General features: G+C 44.2%; 1 protein-coding gene and 1 long non-coding RNA gene across 2 annotated transcripts in view; both read left to right on the forward strand.

Annotated features, from left to right (window-relative positions):
- Positions 1–6,067, forward strand: part of ZNF10 (zinc finger protein 10) — a 12,737-nt gene extending 6,670 nt beyond the window's left edge. Inside the window, exons 5-6 of the mRNA XM_044921000.1 lie at positions 2,627–2,813; positions 3,213–6,067. Coding sequence (XP_044776935.1) covers positions 2,627–2,813; positions 3,213–4,089 — 1,064 coding nt within the window. The 3' untranslated portion in view covers positions 4,090–6,067. The remainder of the gene's footprint in view (positions 1–2,626; positions 2,814–3,212) is intronic.
- Positions 6,068–13,013: 6,946 nt separating this feature from the next.
- On the forward strand, positions 13,014–18,663 carry LOC110582302. Its single transcript, XR_002480438.1, has 3 exons — positions 13,014–13,155; positions 13,498–13,579; positions 18,613–18,663. It is a non-coding gene; the product is annotated as an uncharacterized LOC110582302 (long non-coding RNA).
- The last annotated feature ends 1,335 nt before the right edge of the window (positions 18,664–19,998 follow it).

Here is a 19,998-nt window from a genome sequence, read left to right on the forward strand (position 1 = left end):
CTCTGACCCTCCCCCCTCTCATGTGCTCTCTGTCTCTCATTCTCTCTCTCTCAAATAAATAAATAAAATCTTTTTAAAAAGGCACCAAGCTGGGCGCCTGGGTGGCTCAGTTGGTTAAGCGACTGCCTTCGGCTCAGATCGTGATCCTGGAGTCCCGGGATCGAGTCCCGCATCGGGCTCCCTGCTCGGCGGGGAGCCTGCTTCTCCCTCAGACCCTCCCCCCTCTCATGTGCTCTCTTTCTCAATCTCTCTCTCAAATAAATAAATAAAATCTTTAAAAAAAAGAAAAAAGGGGCGCCTGGGCGGCTCAGTTGGTTGAGCATCCAACTCTCAATTTTGGCCCAAGTTATGATCTCAGGGTTGTGGGATTGACCCCTGTGTCCAGCTCTGTGCTTAGCAGAGAGTCTGCTCGGGATTCTCTCTCTGCCTCTCCATCTGCCCCCCTCCCCCTGCCCAATAAATAAATCTTTGGAAAACATTTAAAATTAAAACAGAAAAAGAGATCAGGGTGGGGGAAAAGCTAGTGACTGACACAATAGTGAAAGAGGATTGGGAATGGTGGGTTCCCACAAAGAAGGTGGCAGTCAGGAGCCTGGCACGGGGATCATTGTCAGGTGAATTACTTTCCTGGTGCTGCCGAGATAAAGTTCCACAAACTGGGTGACATAAGTGTGCCCTCTTAAAGCTCCAGAGGTCACAAGTCTGAGATCAAGGTGTCAGCAGGGCCATAGGCCCTCTGCAGCCCCTAGGAGAGGATCCTTCCTTGCCTCTCGTGGCTCTGGTAGTCCCAGGTGTTCCATGGCTTATGAGCACATCATTTCGGTCAGCCACCACCTTCACGTGGCTTCCCGGTGTGTCTTTGTGTCTCCTCTCCTCTTGTAAGGATACCAGTCATCTTGGATTGGGGGCCCAGTCTGTACCAGTACAACTTCATTTAATGACATCTGCAATGATCCTGTTTCCAAATAAGGTTGCATTCTGAGATATTGGCGGTTAGAACTTCAGTGTATCTTATGTGAGGCACACAATTCAGCCCATACACCAGGTAAGAATAGAATATCACCTCACTTGTGTAGGGAGAGGCGGTACTTTGTAAATAGTGTTTTTTGGGGATGTCTGGCTGGCTCAGTCGATAGAGCATGCAGCTCTTGATGTCGGGGTTGTGAGTTCAAGCCCCACGTTAGGCATAGAGATCACTTTTAAAAATACGGCTTTTTTTTCCCCCCATAGGTTAAGAACCTAACATTTTGAGCGCCTGGGTGGCTCAGTCAGTTAAGCGTCTGCCTTCAGCTCAGATCATGACCCCAGGGACCTGGGATTGAGTCCTGCATCAGGCCCCCTGCTCTGTGGGGAGTCTGCTTCTTCCTCTCCCTCTCGCTCCCCCTGCTTGTGTGTGTGCATGCTCGCTCTCTGTCAAATAAATAAAATCTTTAAGAAAAAAAAAAAAAAACCATAACATTTTACCTAAAAGGCATTGAGAGACAAACAGGCTTTTAACCAGGGGAAATAATGTGCAGTAATACACACAGATATAAGCAAAGGAGCAAAAAAGTCCAGGAGAATATGAGTTAGGGGCTAGGTTGTGGGTTAGTGTCCTGTGGTTTGGGTCCTGTCAGTTAAGGCCCCCCCCCCCCCTTTTTTTTTTAAGATTTTATTTCTTTGGGACAGAGAGAGAGAGAACATGAGTAGGGGGAGGGGCAGAGGGAGAAACAGGTCCCCCGCTGAGCAGGGAGCCCAGTGCAGGGCTCGGTCCTAGAACCCTGAGATCATGACCAGAGCTGAAGGCAGATGCTTAACTGACTGAGCCACCCAGGCGTCCCAGTTGTTAAGTCTTGGTGTCTCAGAACAAAGGAATCAAAATACAAGACCAGGAGAATATTAATAATGATTACCGTGGTATTGCTTTGACCATACATGTGTTAGAGTCTGTGACGAGCTCACACCTTACAATACTTAACAATAATCTTACACCACAAATACTGTTGTCTCTTGGATTACAGATAAGCAAAGTGATATTTGAAAAGTTGAACAACTAGTCTAAATTCACCACTAGTAGCATTAAAGCTTCGATGTAGAATCTGTATCTGGATAACTTGTGTCCAGTTGCTTTTCCAGCCTGTCACATGGCCTTTCCAAGAAGTTCCTGTGCCAGTTATCTGGGCATTACTCTGTAGTGCTTTGGTGGTGTCAAGAACAGGCACTGTCTTGGTATATAGTTGGACTCATGTCTTAGGAATGTGAAATTGGCTGTAGTTGGGAAGAATGCATGTCAGGAGAAGGCCCTGGCAACAAGTAGACATGTTAGGTTCTTGTGTCATTAGATTAGATCATGGGAGTGTAGGCCTCTCTGAGATTTCTCTTATTGGCCCCCAGCACTGACTGTCCGATCCCATGTGTCCTACCCAGTCCTGTGTCTTCTTGCCCTCATTGCTCCTCTTACCTACTGCACAGCCCAGCACCTTTCCTGTTTGCTGTTCTTCTCTGCCCTTTCTCACTGTCCATGAAGGCAGCCATACAAGCAGCTCTATACAGCCTACATACTTGTTTCCACATCCCACCATTCAGGCCTTAATATGTTTTTCTTTTTACTTACACAAAAGTTTCTCTCTCTTTTTTTTTTTTCCAGATTTGGAGACTGCAGTTGAAATTAAATCATCAATTTCCAGTAAGAGCATTTCTAAAAATAAACAATCCTATGGCATTAAAATGGAAGGAATTGCAAAGAATGATCTCTGGTATTTGTCATTAGAAGAAGTCTGGAAATGTGAAGACCAGTTGGACAAGTATCAGGAAAACCAGGAGAGACATTTGAGGCAAGTGGCATTCACCCAGAAGAGAGTACTTACTCAGGAGAGAGTCTGTGAAAATGGTAAATATGGGGGAAACTGTCTTCTTCCTACTCAGCTGGTACTGAGAGAGTATTTCCATAAACATGACTCACATACTAAAAATTTAAAACATAATTTAGTTTTTAGTGGTCATCAGGAAAGCTATGCAAGTAGCAGTGAATGTGGTCCAGCCTTCTGTCAAAACATTCACCTTATTCAGTTTGCAAGAACCCAGCCAGGAGATAAGTCCTACAAATGCCCTGATCCTGTTAACTCTCTTACTAGTGGTACATCCCTTGGTATGTCAAAGAGTATACATAGGGAGAAACCCTATGAATGTAAGGAGTGTGGGAAATTCTTCAGCTGGCGCTCTAATCTTACCAGGCATCGGCTTATTCATACTGGAGAAAAGCCCTATGAGTGTAAAGAATGTGGAAAATCTTTCAGCCGGAGTTCTCACCTCGTTGGCCATCAGAAGACTCACACTGGTGAAGAACCCTATGAATGTAAAGAGTGTGGAAAGTCCTTCAGCTGGTTTTCTCACCTTGTCACCCATCAGAGAACTCACACAGGAGACAAACTGTACACTTGCAGCCAGTGTGGGAAGTCTTTTGTCCACAGCTCCAGGCTGATTAGGCACCAGAGAACTCATACTGGAGAGAAACCCTATGACTGTCCCGAGTGTGGGAAGTCTTTCAGACAGAGCACACATCTCATTCTGCATCAGAGAACTCACGTGAGAGTAAGGCCCTATGAATGTAACGAGTGTGGGAAATCTTACAGCCAGAGATCTCACCTTGTGGTGCACCACAGAACTCACACCGGACTGAAGCCCTTCGAGTGTAAAGACTGTGGAAAATGCTTCAGTCGAAGCTCTCACCTGTTCTCCCATCAGAGAACCCACACTGGAGAGAAACCGTATGAATGCCATGACTGCGGGAAATCCTTCAGCCAGAGTTCTGCCCTCATTGTGCATCAGAGAATTCATACTGGAGAGAAGCCATATGAATGTTGCCAATGTGGAAAAGCCTTCATCCGGAAGAATGACCTTATTAAGCATCAGAGGGTTCATGTTGGGGAAAACACCTATAAGTGTAATCAGTGTGGGATTATCTTCAGCCAGAACTCTCCACTGATTGTACATCAAATAGCCCACACTGGAGAACAGTTCTCAACATGTAACCGGTGTGGGACAGCGCTTGTCAACAGCCCTAACCTTATTCGATACCAGACCAATCATATTAGAGGAAATACTTACTAATATAGTGAATGTGGAGAGTTCTGTACAAAGAGCAGTAACTTTCTTTTGCATTGGAAACTCCTTCTGGGGAGAAGCTGTGTAGGTGTAATCTGTGCAGAAATGCTTTCAGTCTTGTTACTACCCTTTTGTGCACTAGAGAGCTGGTCCTAGAAGGGGAAATAACCCAAGATTTCATTTTAGTACACAAATACATCAGCTTTTCTTTCCACAAATTCCTACAAAAGCAGTTGTCCTCGGAGCATTCTTGACCAAGCCTTAAAATGCTAAAATCTGAGAAGTAGGTGAGTTGTTGAGAGATTATCCAACTTTGTTACCTTCTTCAAAAAGATAAGAGTTGCTACTGCAAAGAATAAAAAATTGATAGTTATCGTAACAAAAGTGGAAAATAGTATTCCAGTGAGTTAATATGCCCCCCCCCTTTTTTTTTTTACTTAATTGTCTTTCTGGGACATTTAGTAGTGTTTACTCTGTTTTATGTGTCTGATTTAAGCCACATTTTGGTTAGCAGCAGGGAAAATGCTTATAATGTAATGTAGAAAAATAACATTTACTAGTAATGGTACTTATTTTAAATATATTTGCGTGTGGGCAAGAATTGGAAAACTACCCATGGATAAATGACCAGAAATGATTTGTTAGGTAATGGGATTGAGTTTTATAGTTTATTCCTTGTTACTCTGATAATTATTTGAAGATATTTTTAAATATTAAGAAAAAGATATCCAGCTTCTCTATTCTATCATCAAGGACACTCAAGAACCATCTACCAGCAGACTTTCCCATTGTGTGTTGTTTAGGGTCATAGTTAGAGTTGCACTCTTTGAGACAGGGTGCTAAAGGCTCCTGGGAATTTAGAGACCGTGATTCTTCGGACATGGGGATCTAGAGGAAGATTAGGTATTTGAGCACACCAGGGAGGGTCCCCATTTGAGTGGGAACAGGTACTTGGGCCATACTTAGAGCAGCTATGCTCATGAAATAAACAGCAGTGCCCAAAGCCACCCTCCTTCCAAGGTAGTCCTTTATCTTTATGAAGGAAACGTAGTGGTTAAATGCATAAGCTTGAGCTAGACTACCCAAGTGGAAATTCCACCTCTGCCCTTAACTTGCTGAGTGAACTTGGGCATGCTGCCTAACCTCTCTGTGCCTAACTTACAGATCTCCGCTTCTTTAAATTAGGGATATTACTTACCTTGTAGGACTGTGGTGGGTATTAAGTGAGTAAACACATAAGCAGTTTAGTGCCTGATGTATATTAAGTGCTTTATCATTGCTAGCTGTGGTGATCGGTGTTACTGTTGTTGCCTCACCTTGGTGTGTGTCATTGAATTTAAACCTGGCTGAGTGTGAGTAAGAGCTCACAGGGCTCTTGCTTCCCTCCCAGCCACATGTTTCCCTCTTACCTCCGTCAGCACTTGGCCTGAGGAAATCGGTGCCCATATTGGGTGTATTGACTCATTTCCGAGGATCAGTAAACAGCTTTTAATATTGTATACGAAATCATCTTGTTTGTACAGAGGTAATATCTTCTAGGGAGAGGAGCCTAATCTTCAGATTCTGTGATAAGTTCATGCCCCCAAAAAGATTTAGCAATAGAACCTGTTTTAATTCTCTCTCTCATTCTGTAAATGGATCTCCTGTGTATAGAGACTAGCCATTATCTGCCATTTGCCAGCAAACAAGATATATGTTAGATGCTTAATGATTGATGGTTGAATGATAAATATTTTTGAGACCAAGAGGACAAAGATCTTGATGTCTCTCTCACAGGAAAAATCTAGAAATGATTGCTAGTGTCATGAGACTTGGGAGCCACAGGGAACGTAAGACCATCTAACTTGTACTCTTCATCATACAGTTGAGATAAGGTGAGTTGGCGCAGGTCTCACGTTTTGAGTGAAGTTAGACCCAGAACTAGATCTCTGGTCTCTCGGTTACTATTACTACTGCTCTCCTCGGTGCTTATATACCAATACATAAAAGGCACTCCTTTTAGAAGGAGTTTTCATGATAAACAGCAATTCTTGATGGGAGTGGAAGAGTAGCCCCTTAACTTGGCCTCTTAGAGTTTCTGATATAACCTATGGCTCAATTTTTCCCAACTGTTTAATGGAGGTACTTCTAGTATCTACCTCAGAGGGTTGTTGTGTGGATTAAGTGAGATAATGTGTATAAAGTATTTAAAACAGTGCCTGGCACACAAGTACTATATGTGTTACTTACTACTAATATTACTAATGCTGACACACTAAGGAATGTAGGAAGAGAGAAATGTCTATGGATGATCACTAAAACAGTACTTACAACAGTGCAGAATTTGCAGTATAAAATGTATAATATTATGCAGACATTAAAATTATGCTGTTTGTTAACAAGAAAAATGTTGATGCTGTCATGTGTGTTGAAGAAAGCATGATAAATAATTGTTAATATGGAGTAAACTCAAATATATAAAAATAAATGAATTGTAAATAAGTGAAAATGAATCTTTCTCAAAACCCTTAAGGAAGTGGCGCCTGGGTGGCTCAGTCGTTAAGCGTCTGCCTTCGGCTCAGGTCATGATCCCAGGGTCCTGGGATCGAGCCCCGCATCGGGCTCCCTGCTCTGCAGGGAGCCTGCTTCTCTCTCTCCCACTCCCCCTGCTTGTGTTCCCTCTCTCTCTCTCAAATAAATAAATACAATCTTAAAAAAAAACTCTTAAGGAAATTTGTCAAAAGATTAATAACAGTTAACCTACTTTCTTTTCTCTCTCTCCTTCTTTCTTCCTTTCTTTTTTGTACTTTTCTATTTATTCCAAAGTCTCCTCAACAAATATATACTACTTTTAGGATCAGGAAAACAGTCTCTTCAGTAAGGGAATATTTTCTCTTCCAGAGTTTTCATATTCAAATAAACTACTAGAACCTTAATAAGGAAATTTGACAGCAGATAACTCAGAGGTTGCCAGTGGTTTGGGATGGGAGAGCAACTGATAGCAGATGGGACCACAAGGCAACCATTGAGGATGATCTGTGTCTTGATTGGTGGTGGTTGCATAACTGTACTTGTCTGTCAAACTATACCCTTGAAGTGGATCCAGTTTGTTGTATGTAAGCTTTACCTCAATAAAATTGATTTTTTGAAAATACTCAGAAAACCAGGAATTCCTGGGAAATCAGAGAAAATCTGCAGCTCCAAGTGAAAGCTAATAACAATAGTAGTATTTGCTGATTTTATAATTCATCTTCATTTATAGACAGCTTAATACAAGGTAGCCAATCTGCTAAGCCCTTCAATACAATAGAGATTATTTCTACATATAACCCTATGAGGAACATATTCTCGCCCCTATGTTTAAGGAAACTAGAGTTTGGAAATTTTAGGTAATTTGCCCCGATATACATGGCTAGTGAAGCTTCATATGAAAAGTAACTAGACAAGTGTGTGGCAGATCTCAAGCAAGGTAATGTCTGGGACTTTGTAGAGGATCTTACAAAATTAGCCAGTCCAATGTAAAAAATACACACTACCATTGTTACTTATTTTCTCCAGAGACAAATTCATTCAGATCTCCCTTGAATAATGTCCTCTGTCTCCCTCTATAGTATCATGTGTCCTATCTTAAAATGACGCAGGTACTAAGTGGAAATTAGGATCTGAAGGTAAGAAAGTAAATTACTGTGAAAACGAGTAGTGGCATGTAAGTTATATGCATTCTCTTATTTAGTTTTTACATTCATGCCGTCCATGTATACTACTTCTGTTTTGAGTTCACAGTGACTTGTCCCACGGTGCACAGTAAGAAGTGGAGGAGCCGAAGTTCAAACCCACATCCGTTTGGCTCCAGCACATGCAGTGTTTCTACTACTGCTTACTGCCTCCACATCTGGCTAAGGATCCTGGCACTATCCTAAGGGTAATGGGAAACCACAGGAATTTTAAAGGCCCCAGTATCCTCAGTCACCACTGTGAGAGGCTCATGGGGATTCAGAAAGCATTTTTTTTTTTAAGATTTTATTTATTGAGAGAGAACATGTGGGGGGCGGGGGCAGAGGGGAGGAAGAGAGAAAGGGAGAGAATCTCAAGCAGGGTTTGACACAGGGTTTGATCCCACGACCCTGAGACTAGGACCTGAGCTGAAACCAAGAGTCAGATGCTTAACCGACTGAGCCACTCAGGCGCCCCAGAAAGTATTTTCTTAACATTCATCCATGAATTAAGCATACACTGATTAGTCTGTGGAATTGCCTTTCCTGTCAGATGGGAAGAAGGTGAAAATTTTTTATTTTGTTAACTTTGCTGTTAAATAAATTGCAAGCTGACCATGTACTCAGCATCTTAGTGGCTGTACAGGAATTGAAAGAAAGGATGTGTGTAAATAGGTGTTGGTTGAGGTTGGCAAGATATCCCAGCAATGAGATCAATTTAGGAGATAGATGGCAGGGGTCCATAGATTTGTGGCTTCATGGAGCTGAAAAAACCAACTGCTTTTTGCTCTACACATTAGAAATTCAGCCATTAGCTTTAGATATTTTTAATGACAAAGTTCTCTTATCACACCGCCCTGTGGAAAAAGACTAGATTTAGGATGTGTTACCTTACAAACAAGTTCTACCCTACCTGTTATGGGTAGAATTTTGTGCTCCCAAATTTCATGTGTTGAAGCCATCCCCCATTACCAGAACGTGATCTTACTTGAAGAAAGGGTCTTCATAGAGGTAATCAAGTCATTAGTGCAAGCTATAATCCAGTATCAACAGTGTACTTGTATTTAAAAGGGGGGGGGGGAAACATTTGGATACAGAGATGCACATAGAGGGAAGATGACGTGGGGAGACACAAGTAGAAGGTGGATCTACAAGTTAAGGACAGAGGCCTGTAACATCCTTCCCTCACAGCCCTCAGAAGAAACCAGTCCCTACCAACAAATCGATTTTGGACCTCTAGCCTCCAGAACTGTAAGACAAATTTCTGTTGTTGAAGCCTGCATGCTGTGGTACTTTGTTACAGGTGACCTAGAAAACAGACATTGCTTTATTTAAAATTGCAGCCACCCCACTGGGACTGCTAATCCCCTTTATCCTATTCTTTTCATTTTGGCAATAGTACTCATTACCTCTCTATCAAGCATTAAATCATCTGTCTTCCCTTGCCAAAATAAATGCTGCACAAAGGATCCTGGTGTTTTTTTTTTTTAAAGATTTATTTATTTTAGAGCAGGGGAGAGAGGCAGAGGGAGAGAGAGAGAGTCTTAAGCAGACTCCCTGCAGAATGTGGAGCCCCATACAGGGCTAGATCTCACCACCCTGAGATGACCTGAGCTGAAATCAAGGGTTGGACACTTAGCCGACTTAGCCACCCAGGTGCCTCAAGGATCCTAGTTAGTTAGTTTGTTTTAAAGATCTATTTATTTATTTTAGAGCATTAGCGGGAAAGGGAATCTCAAGTGGACTCCATGTTGGGCATGGAGCCTGACCCAGGGCTCAATCTCACGACCCTCAGATCATGACCTGAGCTGAAATCATAAGTTGGATGCTCAACCGACCACCACCCAGGCGTCCCCCAAGGATCCTAGTTTTAATTACTGATGTATCCCCTGTACCTAATGCAGTGGCTAGCTCATAGTAGGCATTCAATAAATATTTGTGGAATGAATTGGAGAACTCAACATTCATTCACTGAATCTAGAAGGGGAATGCCATAAACTTATGGCCAACCAATGCCTAAACGTACGTAGTTCTTCCAGCAAAGAGGAAGGAGAGAGGATAGTTATTGGATAGTGAAGCAACCGTGTGTACCATACGAAGACAACACCCTAATAGTTCTATCATAATTTATTATAAAGGGTTCTACATGAAATGTGGTAATTGAAGCCTAAAATGTGCATGCAAGACCAAAGGAATAAAAATAACAGACCATTTTATTTATTTATTTTAAAGATTTTATTTATTTGACAGAGGCACAGCGAGAGAGAGGGAACACAAGCAGGGGGAGTGGGAGAGGGAGAAGCAGGCTTCCCGCGGAGCAGGGAGCCCGATCCCAGGACCCTGGGATCATGACCTGAGCCGAAGGCAGACGCTTAACGACTGAGCCACCCAGGCGCCCCAATAACAGACCAATTTAAAAAGGCTTTGACCTGCTTTTCAAGGTTTACTCTAATATAATAACAAGACTGGTACTGGCATAGTGTTGACCAGGAGTCAGCAAACAATGGACATAGGCCAAATCTGGCTTTCTGTCTACATTTGTTCACGTAACCATGCTCGTTCATGTATGTATTAATCCGAGGCTGCTTTTGTGATACAATGGCAAGGTTCAGTAATTGTGGTGCACAAAACCTAAAATATTTACTAATTTATTGTAAAAGGATGAATTATCTCCCTCCCCCAAATTCCTATGCTGAATTCCTAATCCCCAGTAACTCAGAATGTTGACTGTTTGGGGGTCTTTCAAATTTAAACATTTTAAGTTAAAATAATGATATTAGGATGGGCACTAATCCAATCTGACTGGTGTCCTTATAAGAGGTTAGGACACAGACACACACAGAGGGACAACCATGTGGGAACACAGGGAGATGAGGAAAGGCATTAGAAGAAACCAACTCTGTCGACACCTTGATCTCTGACTTCTGGCCTCCAGAACTGTCAGAAAATAAATTTGTTGTTTCAGCCACCCAGTCTATGGTACTTTATCATGGCAGCCCCTAGCACAGTAATACACTGGACTTTTACCAAAAAAAGTTTGCAGACCCTCATTGTTGGCAAGTATCAGTGGAATGAAATAAAAAGACTAGAGACAGACTCACATACACATGGTAGGCAAAATAATGGCTCCAGAAAGATGTCCATATCCTAATCCTAGAATCTCTGAATATGTTACATGACAAAGGAGAATGAAGTTTGCTAACCCTGCATTATCCAAATGTGCCCAGTGTAATCCATACATTCTTAAAAGTGGAAGAGGGAGACAGTGGAGGCCAGAATGATGTGAACAGTACTCAACTCTGTTGCTGGTTTTGAATGCGGAGGAAATGGGCCATGATCCAAGAAATGCACGTGGCCTCTAAAATCTGGAAGAGGCAAGGGAAAGGATCCTTTCCCAAGAGCCTCCAGAAATGAATGGATCCCTGCCAACACTTTGATTTAGCCTAGTAAGACTTGTGTGGAACTTTTGACCTACAGGACTTTAAGATACATTTATATTGTTTTAAGCCACCAAGTTCGTTAACTTGTTGCAGAAGCATAGAAAATTAATAGAATATGAGAAACTAGTATATGATTGAAATTATTTAACAAATCAGTGGGCAAAGGATGCTAACTACATTTCAGTGTAAAACTTTTAGAGCCTTTCCACATTTAGTATTTATCTAGGATTTATTTCACTTTATGATGTCCTTGATAGAGCAGTAAAAGTATTTATTAAATCAACTCGAGGGCGCCTGGGTGGCTCAGTTGGTTAAGCGACTGCCTTCGGCTCAGGTCATGATCCTGGAGTCCCTGGATCGAGTCCCGCATCAGGCTCCCTGCTCGGCAGGGAGCCTGCTTCTGCCTCTGACCCTCCCCCCTCTCATGTGCTCTCTCTCTCTTGCTCTCTGTCTCAAAAAAAAAACTTAAAAAAAAAATCAACTCGAGTACATATCTTTTTAATACCTGTTCAACAAATATTCTGTGCTGCATACTGAAGTTCCATAGTTATTAAAAAGCACTTGTGTGATTGTTTGATTTGGGAGCGTAACCTTGCTAAAAAAAGACTGAAGACAAGGCACTCTTAGGGATTTTCTCAAAAATTTTCTCAAAAATCAACCAAGTGAGCTTGTAACTTCAAGGGAAACAAATGACAGTATTTATTAATTGCCAACATAAAATTCGAGTTTTCTAGGTGTGGAGCCTAAGGCAGGGCTTTAAATCATGGCCCTGCGGTGAAAACCTGAATTGAGTTCAAAAGCCCACCGGACTGAAGCATTCAGGCATGCCCCAAAATTAGAGTTTTCAAATGAATAGTACAACTTTGGAAAACTTGTATCTGCCACTGTGAATTTCACAGCTTCCCAATACTTAAGATCAGTGATAATATTAAATACAATTTTTCACATTGTAAAGTGAAATGTGTCAACATTTGGAAGATCTGCATAAGTCAGTGAACCAATATTTACACGATTAATTCATGATGTTACAGAGGCATGCAGAATAAGACTATCCATTCAAAGTGCAAGATAGACAAATAGATTTTAATGTAATAGAGTAGAAGTTCACCTATCCGGTTTCAGATTGTACACTACGACTGAAGTATCCCTTATTTAGCCTGTGCTATCCAAGGATATACACAATTATCTGATAAGCATATTAAAATACCCGGTTCTTTTCCAGCTACACACCTGTGTGAGACTGGATTTTCTCTGAATACGTCCACAGAAACATTTGCAGCAGGTTGAATGCAGAGGCAAACATGAGAATCCAGCTGTTTTCTATTAAGTCAGACATTTAAAAGATTTTTCGCCTGAGAAGAGTGTCAAACAATGCCACTGCTCACTACTTAATTTTTAATTAATATTCATTAAAGTGTCATTTATGTTAACACGTTATTATGAATTTCTGAGTTTTTATAGTGTAAATCTGGACATTCCCCATTTCGCAAAAGCAGAGGACTTAGAACATTTTTACCTCAGTTGATACCACTCCCGCCTGTGTGCTGTCGTCCACGACTGCAATTCTCGGCGGTACTGAAAGCCCCCAGCGCGGGCGCCCACGGTCCGGACGCAGAGAACCCGAGCTTCTCCCCGCAACACGCCCCGCGCCGGTGGCCCTCGGAGGGCGCCCGCCCCGCCCCGCGCCGGAGGAACTCCTGCAGGGGCTTCTGGGAGTTGTAGTTCGCTCCGCCCTGGGGTCGCGTTGACGCGCTTCCTGTGCGTCCCTAACGGCCGCCATTGGCTGGGCCCGGCCGAGAGAATCCTGTTTGCAGGTGTGTGTCCGTTTCGCGTCGCGGTGGCCCGAGCTATCGGGGGCCGACCACGTCTTCCTCGAGAGCCGTGGCCGAAGCATCCGCAGCGGAGGAAGGCCAGAGCCGATGTGACTGCAGATCCGGGAGGTAGAGGCAGCCAGTCTCCCCCGAGTCCCCCGGCCGCCGGCTGAGGGGTTAGTGGAGCCCGACGCGCCCAGTCCCTTCAGCTTCAAGGCGGCAGGACGGTAGAGACTATTGTGACCTCGCTCCCTCCTGCCCAGACTTGGAAGAGTGTTCTGACCCGACCGCGCGTGTATCGGGAAGGAGGAGCGTGGGAGACGGGGAGCCCCGGGGCTCCGTGAGGGAAGGAGTCTCCGCAGCTGCTGGGGCCCCGGACCCTCCCTCCGTGGGGTCGGGGGGGCTCGCCCCTGCGTGAGGGTGGGAGCGGCGGGGAGACCGCCTCCTGCACGTTTCTTTCCTCTCCGGCAGCCCTCGCGTCCTGCCTCCACCCGCGGGACGCACAGACCCAACCGCGGGGATGGCCACCAGGGTCCGGACAGCGGCCATCTGGGTGAGTTGCGGTTTTCCTCTCCGTTCTGAAAAGCTGTCCCTGAGCCCCGAGGTGTACACATTCCATCTTCTGCAGGGTGGGAGTTTGTCGTGAGCTCCCGCTCCCCACTCGTCCTCCAAGACCCTGGGACTCCTTTAGAGGGTGCTAGACCGCCCAGAAACACTTCTTGTCATCAGACTTTTAATTTACAACTTTCAGTCTCTTTTCTGCCAGTTTTGTACCCTGAGCTTTGAGTTCAGCAAGGGGTTACCATCTCTCGCCGTCTATTTCTAAGCTCTTTGGACCTCATTTGGGAAATTAGGTCCTCGTTTATTTCCTTACTCAACAGCTTTTACTGTCTCGTGTTTGCTGGACTCTGGGGCAGGTGCTAAGAGTGCAAAGATCAGTTGTTCCTGTCCTGTTTTGTGAGAGCAGAGGTCTGGTGGGGCCGGTGAACAAGAAAACCCATCGGGACAGTGATAACTTAATAGGTACTCAGAGCAGGCTGCAGAAGTACATGGGGACACAGAGCACAGGGTCAGTTTTGGAGGTAAGGGTCCACCAAGAAATGTTTGGATGATTAAAAAGACATTCTTAACTGAGGTTTGGAAGGTGAATGTGAATAAGGGGCTGAAGGTCAGCCTGGGAAAAGGAAGCAACATGCAAATCTGAGAGGCTTGAAATGACTTAGTCTGTTGGGGAGCTTTGATCACTTTAGGGTTGCTGAAATGTAATTTGAAGGTTTGTAGGTGGTGGTGGAATGTATATTAAGAAATGAGCCCAGAGGGCGCCTGGGTGGCTCAGTTGGTTGGGCGACTGCCTTCGGCTCAGGTCATGATCCTGGAGTCCCGGGATCGAGTCCCGCATCGGGCTCCCTGCTTGGCAGGGAGTCTGCTTCTCCCTCTGACCCTCCCCCCTCTCATGGTCTCTCTATCTCATTCTCTCTCTCAAATAAATAAATACAAAATTCTAAAAAAAAAGAAATGAGGCCAGAGCCACAGGCAGACCAATCATAGAGGGGTTTGAGGATTACCTTAAAAACTTGGATTTTATCCTCTAGGGAAGAGAGATTTAGTTAAGTGATTTCCCAAAGGACTTTTGGTTGGCATAGTCTGCAGTAGGTAAGAGAAGACAAGGGTTTAAATAAACTAGTAGTTTTGAGAAAAGAGAGATGGTAAAGAGGCAGAAGCAAGTCACTGGGATGAAAGGTACAGCATAGGGAATATTCTTTTTTTTTTTTTTTTTAAGAGTTTATATATTTATTTGACAGAGAGAGACACAGCGAGAGAGGGAACACAAGCAGAGGGAGAGGGAGAAGCAGGCTTCCCGTGGAGCAGGGAGCCCGATGCGGGGCTCGATCCCAGGACCCTCGGATCATGACCCAAGCCGAAGGCAGATGCTTAACTGACTGAGCCACCCAGGTGCCGCTGGCATAGGGAATGTTCTTCATGGTATTGTAATAATGTTGTTTGGTGACAGATGGTAGCTAGGCTTGTGGTGAGCATAACATAATGGGCCACTATGTTGTACTCCTGAAACTAATGGAACATTGTATATCAACTGTACCTTAATAAGATAAATAAGTAAGTAAATAAGTTAGTTAAATATGTAGAAAACATTAATTAAAAAGGGGGGAGCTCCTGGGTGGCTCAGTCGTTAAGCGTCTGCCTTCAGCTCAGGTCATGGTCCCGGGGTCCTGGGATCGAGCCCCACATCGGGCTCCCTGCTGGGCGGGGAGCCTGCTTCTCCCTCTCTCACTCCCCCTCTGCTTGTGTTCCCTCTCTCGCTCTCTGTCAAATAAATAAATAAAATCTTAAAAATAAAAATTAAAAAGGGTGGGGGGGAGCAGAAGCAACTGGATTTGGTAACTAGTTGGGCATTGGTTGTGAGGGAAACAGAAGAGCCAGGGATGACTGCTGGAATTCTGCTCTGTGGGCCTAGGTTGGGAGTGGTAGTATTCCCTGAGTCAGGGAAGACTATCAGAGTTGTTTCTGGGGGGTGGGTGGAGATTTCTGTTTTATATGGATTGGAGCTACTGCTTGTTGGTGGGCAGATTAGTAAGCATGTGTCTCAAGGGAAAGATCTGGACAGGTTGCACTGATTAGGTATGGCCAAATTAGCTCAAGGAGAGTGTGTAGAATGAGAAGAGGACTGAGGATAGTGCTCAGGGAATTGACAAGGGAAGGCAGCAGCAGAGGGGCTGGAGACTGAGAGCCCAGTAGAGATGAGAGAAAAGAAGAGACTTGTGTTCCAGAGTTCAAGAAAAAGAAACCTCAAAACCGGTTGTTATGTGAGATATCCCACAGAGGTCAAGTAACATTAGATCATAAAAGTTTAAATTGGATTTAGTGATGACGGTAGTGGTGGGTGTTGCTGGTAATATTTCCAGAACAGAGTGTGAGTGTGTATGTGTGTTAGGCAGGAAAAGAAGATGGAGTGGAGTGATGGGAACAGCAACTGGTTGCAGAAATGGAATGAGGCAGTAGGACAGTGATGGAGAATTAGGGAAGTTGTTCTGTTGCAATCTGAAGAGTTTGAGGAGAATCCAGTAAGGTACTTTGGTACAAAATCACTCTAAAAATCAGTAGGTTTCCTACTTATAAATAGTTATCTGCTTAGGAAATTCAGTGAAAGAAATTATTCTGTTTACAATGGCAATAAGATAGATAAGATTGCTATCAACCTAAAAAAATGCAGAGGACTTATATAAAGAAAGCTTTCGGGGCGCCGGGGTGGCTCAGTTGGTTAAGCGTCTGCCTTCAGCTCAGGTCATGATCTTGGGGTCCTGAGATCGAGCTCCATGTTGGGCTCCCTGCTCAGCAGCACATGTGCTTCTCCTTCTCCCTCTGTGATGTCTCTCACTCTCAAATAGATATGTAAAAATCTTTAAAAAAAGAATAAAGAGAGTTTTCCAGCATCAGTAGTGCTAGTTGACATTTACATAGTATTTACTGTGTTCTAGCCATGGGTGGTTGTGAGGGAGAACCAAAGTTCTAGCCACTTTACCAACCTTAACCCTCATAGCAGCCTCATGAGGAAGGCACTAATGTTAGCCCCTTTTTTTTTTTTTTTTTTTTAAAGATTTTATTTATTCATTTGAGAGAGTGAGAGAGAGAGAGAGAGAGAGAGAGCACACGAGAGGGGGGAGGGTCAGAGGGAGAAGCAGACTCCCCGCCGAGCAGGGAGCCCGATGCGGGACTCGATCCCGGGACTCCAGGATCATGACCTGAGCCGAAGGCAGTCGCTTAACCAACCGAGCCACCCAGGCGCCCCTGTTAGCCCCTTTTGAAAGGAGAGGAAAGTGTGACAGAGAGAGGGTATGGTGTTCTACCAAAATCACATGGCACGTAAATAGCAGAAGACAGAATTCAAACCCATGCAAGTCATGCTCCTGGCTCTGAGTTCTTAACATGACCGTATTCACCCTCTCCAGATAAAGAACATCCTAATAGACAGAAACCATACACTTTGGCTTTTGAAATGTTTGTTCATTTTTTCACTCTCCAGATATTTATTGAGCACTTACCATGTACCAGGTCCCCTTCCAGGTCCTGGGCATGTACTGTTGAAAAAGGCTGACAGAATCCATGCTCTTGGAAAGTTTGCATTCTGATGGAGGGAGGCAGATGACAAAGAATGATGAAGAAACTACTCAGATAAAAAGAAGATGTCAGAGTTGAGTTACATTTAGAATTAAAACTGGTATGTCGAAGGTTGGGTGATTAGAGAAGGCCCCACTAAGGAGGTGACGTTAAGGCAAGGTCTGACTTACAAGAGCAGGTCAGCCTTAGGCAGAGCAGGTGGCAGAATAGCAGGGTGGGAGCAGCCATTGCCAAGGTCCTGAGGTAGAAGAGGATTGGTGCTTTTGAGACAGTGGAAGGAAGGGCTATGTGGCTGGGGTTGTGGGGGAGCAGGAGGGGAACAGACACAAGGTGGCCAGAGGCCAGATCAGGCTGGGAAGCTGTAAAGAAAGGGGGCAGCGTGACGTACATAGGTTTTCCAAAGACCCTTCCAGCTGCTGAGTAAAGAATGGGTTGTCGATGGACAGGAGTAGACACAGGGAGTGGTAGAAAAGGGTTGGTCAGTTAGGTTACTGCAGTGGTACAGACGAGAGGTAGTGGAGGTTTTTTCTAGGGCCGTAGAAATGGAGAAACTGGACAGACCGGGGGCTGTTTGAAAGTAGAGTCCTCTTTTCTGAGAACCACTGATGCTTTTCATTTAGCCAGTTGGCGTTTTTCAGAGTGACTTACGTTCTTTAAGTAGTCCTGTATTTGTTATCATGCCAAACAAATGTTAATAATCAGTGTTTACTACGTGTGAGGTTTTGTGCTAAGTCTTGTATAGATATTAGTTAATGCCTTTAGTTAGGAGCCAGGTTATGCCACTGGTTAGTGTAGAGTCAGGATTGGAACCCAGGTGGTGTGGCCCTACTCCCATTTCCCTGGTCCGTGTACTCTACAGCCTCAGGATGTAGGTTGGGAATTTTCAGGGCTCAGATTCCAGCATCCTGGGCCCTAATCGTGGTTATTGTTGACCTGTGAGGGGTTACTTTTCAGCTCTTTGGACCCAGGATATGACAGAAGCAGGACCAGTTAAGTATGTTGCGGTGCCATGGGTAGAGTGAGTAGGTAGATGTGGCCCAGTCTCTGGAGTATGATAGAGCAGCTGGGCTTCTGTGTAAATGTAGATGACCCCATTCAGGGACGGGCTGAAAGCTGAAAGGATATAATATACAGTGTACACTAGAGGGGCCCCTGTCCCCTGACATATATGCTGGACCTGTATTCTGGGTGTCTCCTTATGGGTTCAAGGTGATACGTAGTAACTAAAAGATTGTTGGATGAGTATGAATTCGGAGCAAAAGGAGGTGAGCATCAGAAGGGACATTTCACTGAGGCCTTGTTTGTTTCCTCTGAGGATGCTGAGCACTTAATTGGCGGTTTTGTTTTTTCACTTGCTTTTGTTTTTGGCTACTTTCTGCCATTGACACTCCTCCCCCACCCCCCTTATATATGTTATTATAAACTCACTTCCTATGAATCTCCATTCCTAAGGTCTTGGAAAGACTTTCTGTCTCCGGGACGCCTGCGTGGCTCAGTCGTTAAGCATCTGCCTTCGGCTCCGGTCGTGATCCCAGGGTCCTGGGATCGAGCCCTGCATTGGGCTCCCTGCTCACAGGAAGCCTGCTTCTCCCTCTCCCTCTCCCCCTGCTTGTGTTCCCTCTCTCATTGTGTCTCTCTCTGTCAAATAAATAAATAAAATCTTAAAAAAAAAAAAAAGACTTTCTGTCTCTTCTCCTCCAATAGGAGTTGACTTATTTGTATCAGCGACCTTTGTCTCCATTGTTCTCCAGTACATGGGCAGGGCCTCTGCTCCCATGGACCACTGTCAAACACCATCACCATCAAGACCTGCTAATACTCATAGTTTGTAGTGCAGGGAGTTGGGGATTTAAAACTGAAGTGAGCTGGAGCATGGGGAAGGGAAGGGAATTCTGCTAGAAAGAGGCCTTTCTGAGAAAGCCTGGCTGGTGTCCTGAGCATACCATATTGTATGTCTGAAGCTTTCCCCAAACTGATCCTCTTGGGGAATTAAAGGTTAAAATGTGGCAGTGTTCATTCATTATTACTTGTTCAAAACTAACATCCCTCACTAAACCCTTGTTTATATATTCCAGGTACTGATCTGGCACTGAGGATACACAGGTCTAGAGACAGCCCTGGCCCCAGCCTCTCGCGTCTTCCCAGAGGTTCAGAGAAGGGAATAGAGTGGTAATGCAGGCAGCCACGGGATTGGAGCTGAGGCAGAAGGAAGCCCAGGGAATGGTGTTTAACAGCGTGTGTTCCCAAAGGATCCATAGAATTAGCTGTGTGAGGGGAAGGGACAGTAAGGCTCCAGCCAGAGGGGGCTGCCAGCAGTAGGGAGAAAGGCAGTGGCAAGGATGGTCCTGGAACCCAGGGAGAGGGAGGACCCCAGTGGCCCTGCCCTTAGTTGTCAGCAGCTTGGAGAGGAGAGAGGATGTCACTTGGTGGCTAGTTTGCATTTCAGCTACCCCTCCATGGCTGACTTTGAGCAGGCTACTCATCCTCTCCAGATAAGTTTAAAATTACATTTTCCTGATGATTGTGGAGTCACCTTTAATTTCCAGGGATTCTTTTTTGCCTTAAAGTCTATTTTATGTTCATATAGCTATTGGAGCTTCCTTTTGGTTAATTGCTTGTTCTATCTTTGTCCTTAGCTTTTGTATCTTTTTCTGTCTTTATATTTTAGATGTGTCTTTTTTAAACAGTCTTAAGTTTGTCTTTAATCAGTCTGTCAATCCTTTTATTTTAAATGGAACACTTTGTTTATGATTGATGTAATTACTGATATGTCTGTGTTTAAATCTGCCATCTTACTGTGTGCTTTCTATTTGCTGTACTTGGTCTGGATTTTGTTTG

The sequence above is a fragment of the Neomonachus schauinslandi genome, chromosome 14 (assembly GCF_002201575.2).
Source record: "Neomonachus schauinslandi chromosome 14, ASM220157v2, whole genome shotgun sequence".
NCBI lineage: Eukaryota > Metazoa > Chordata > Mammalia > Carnivora > Phocidae > Neomonachus > Neomonachus schauinslandi.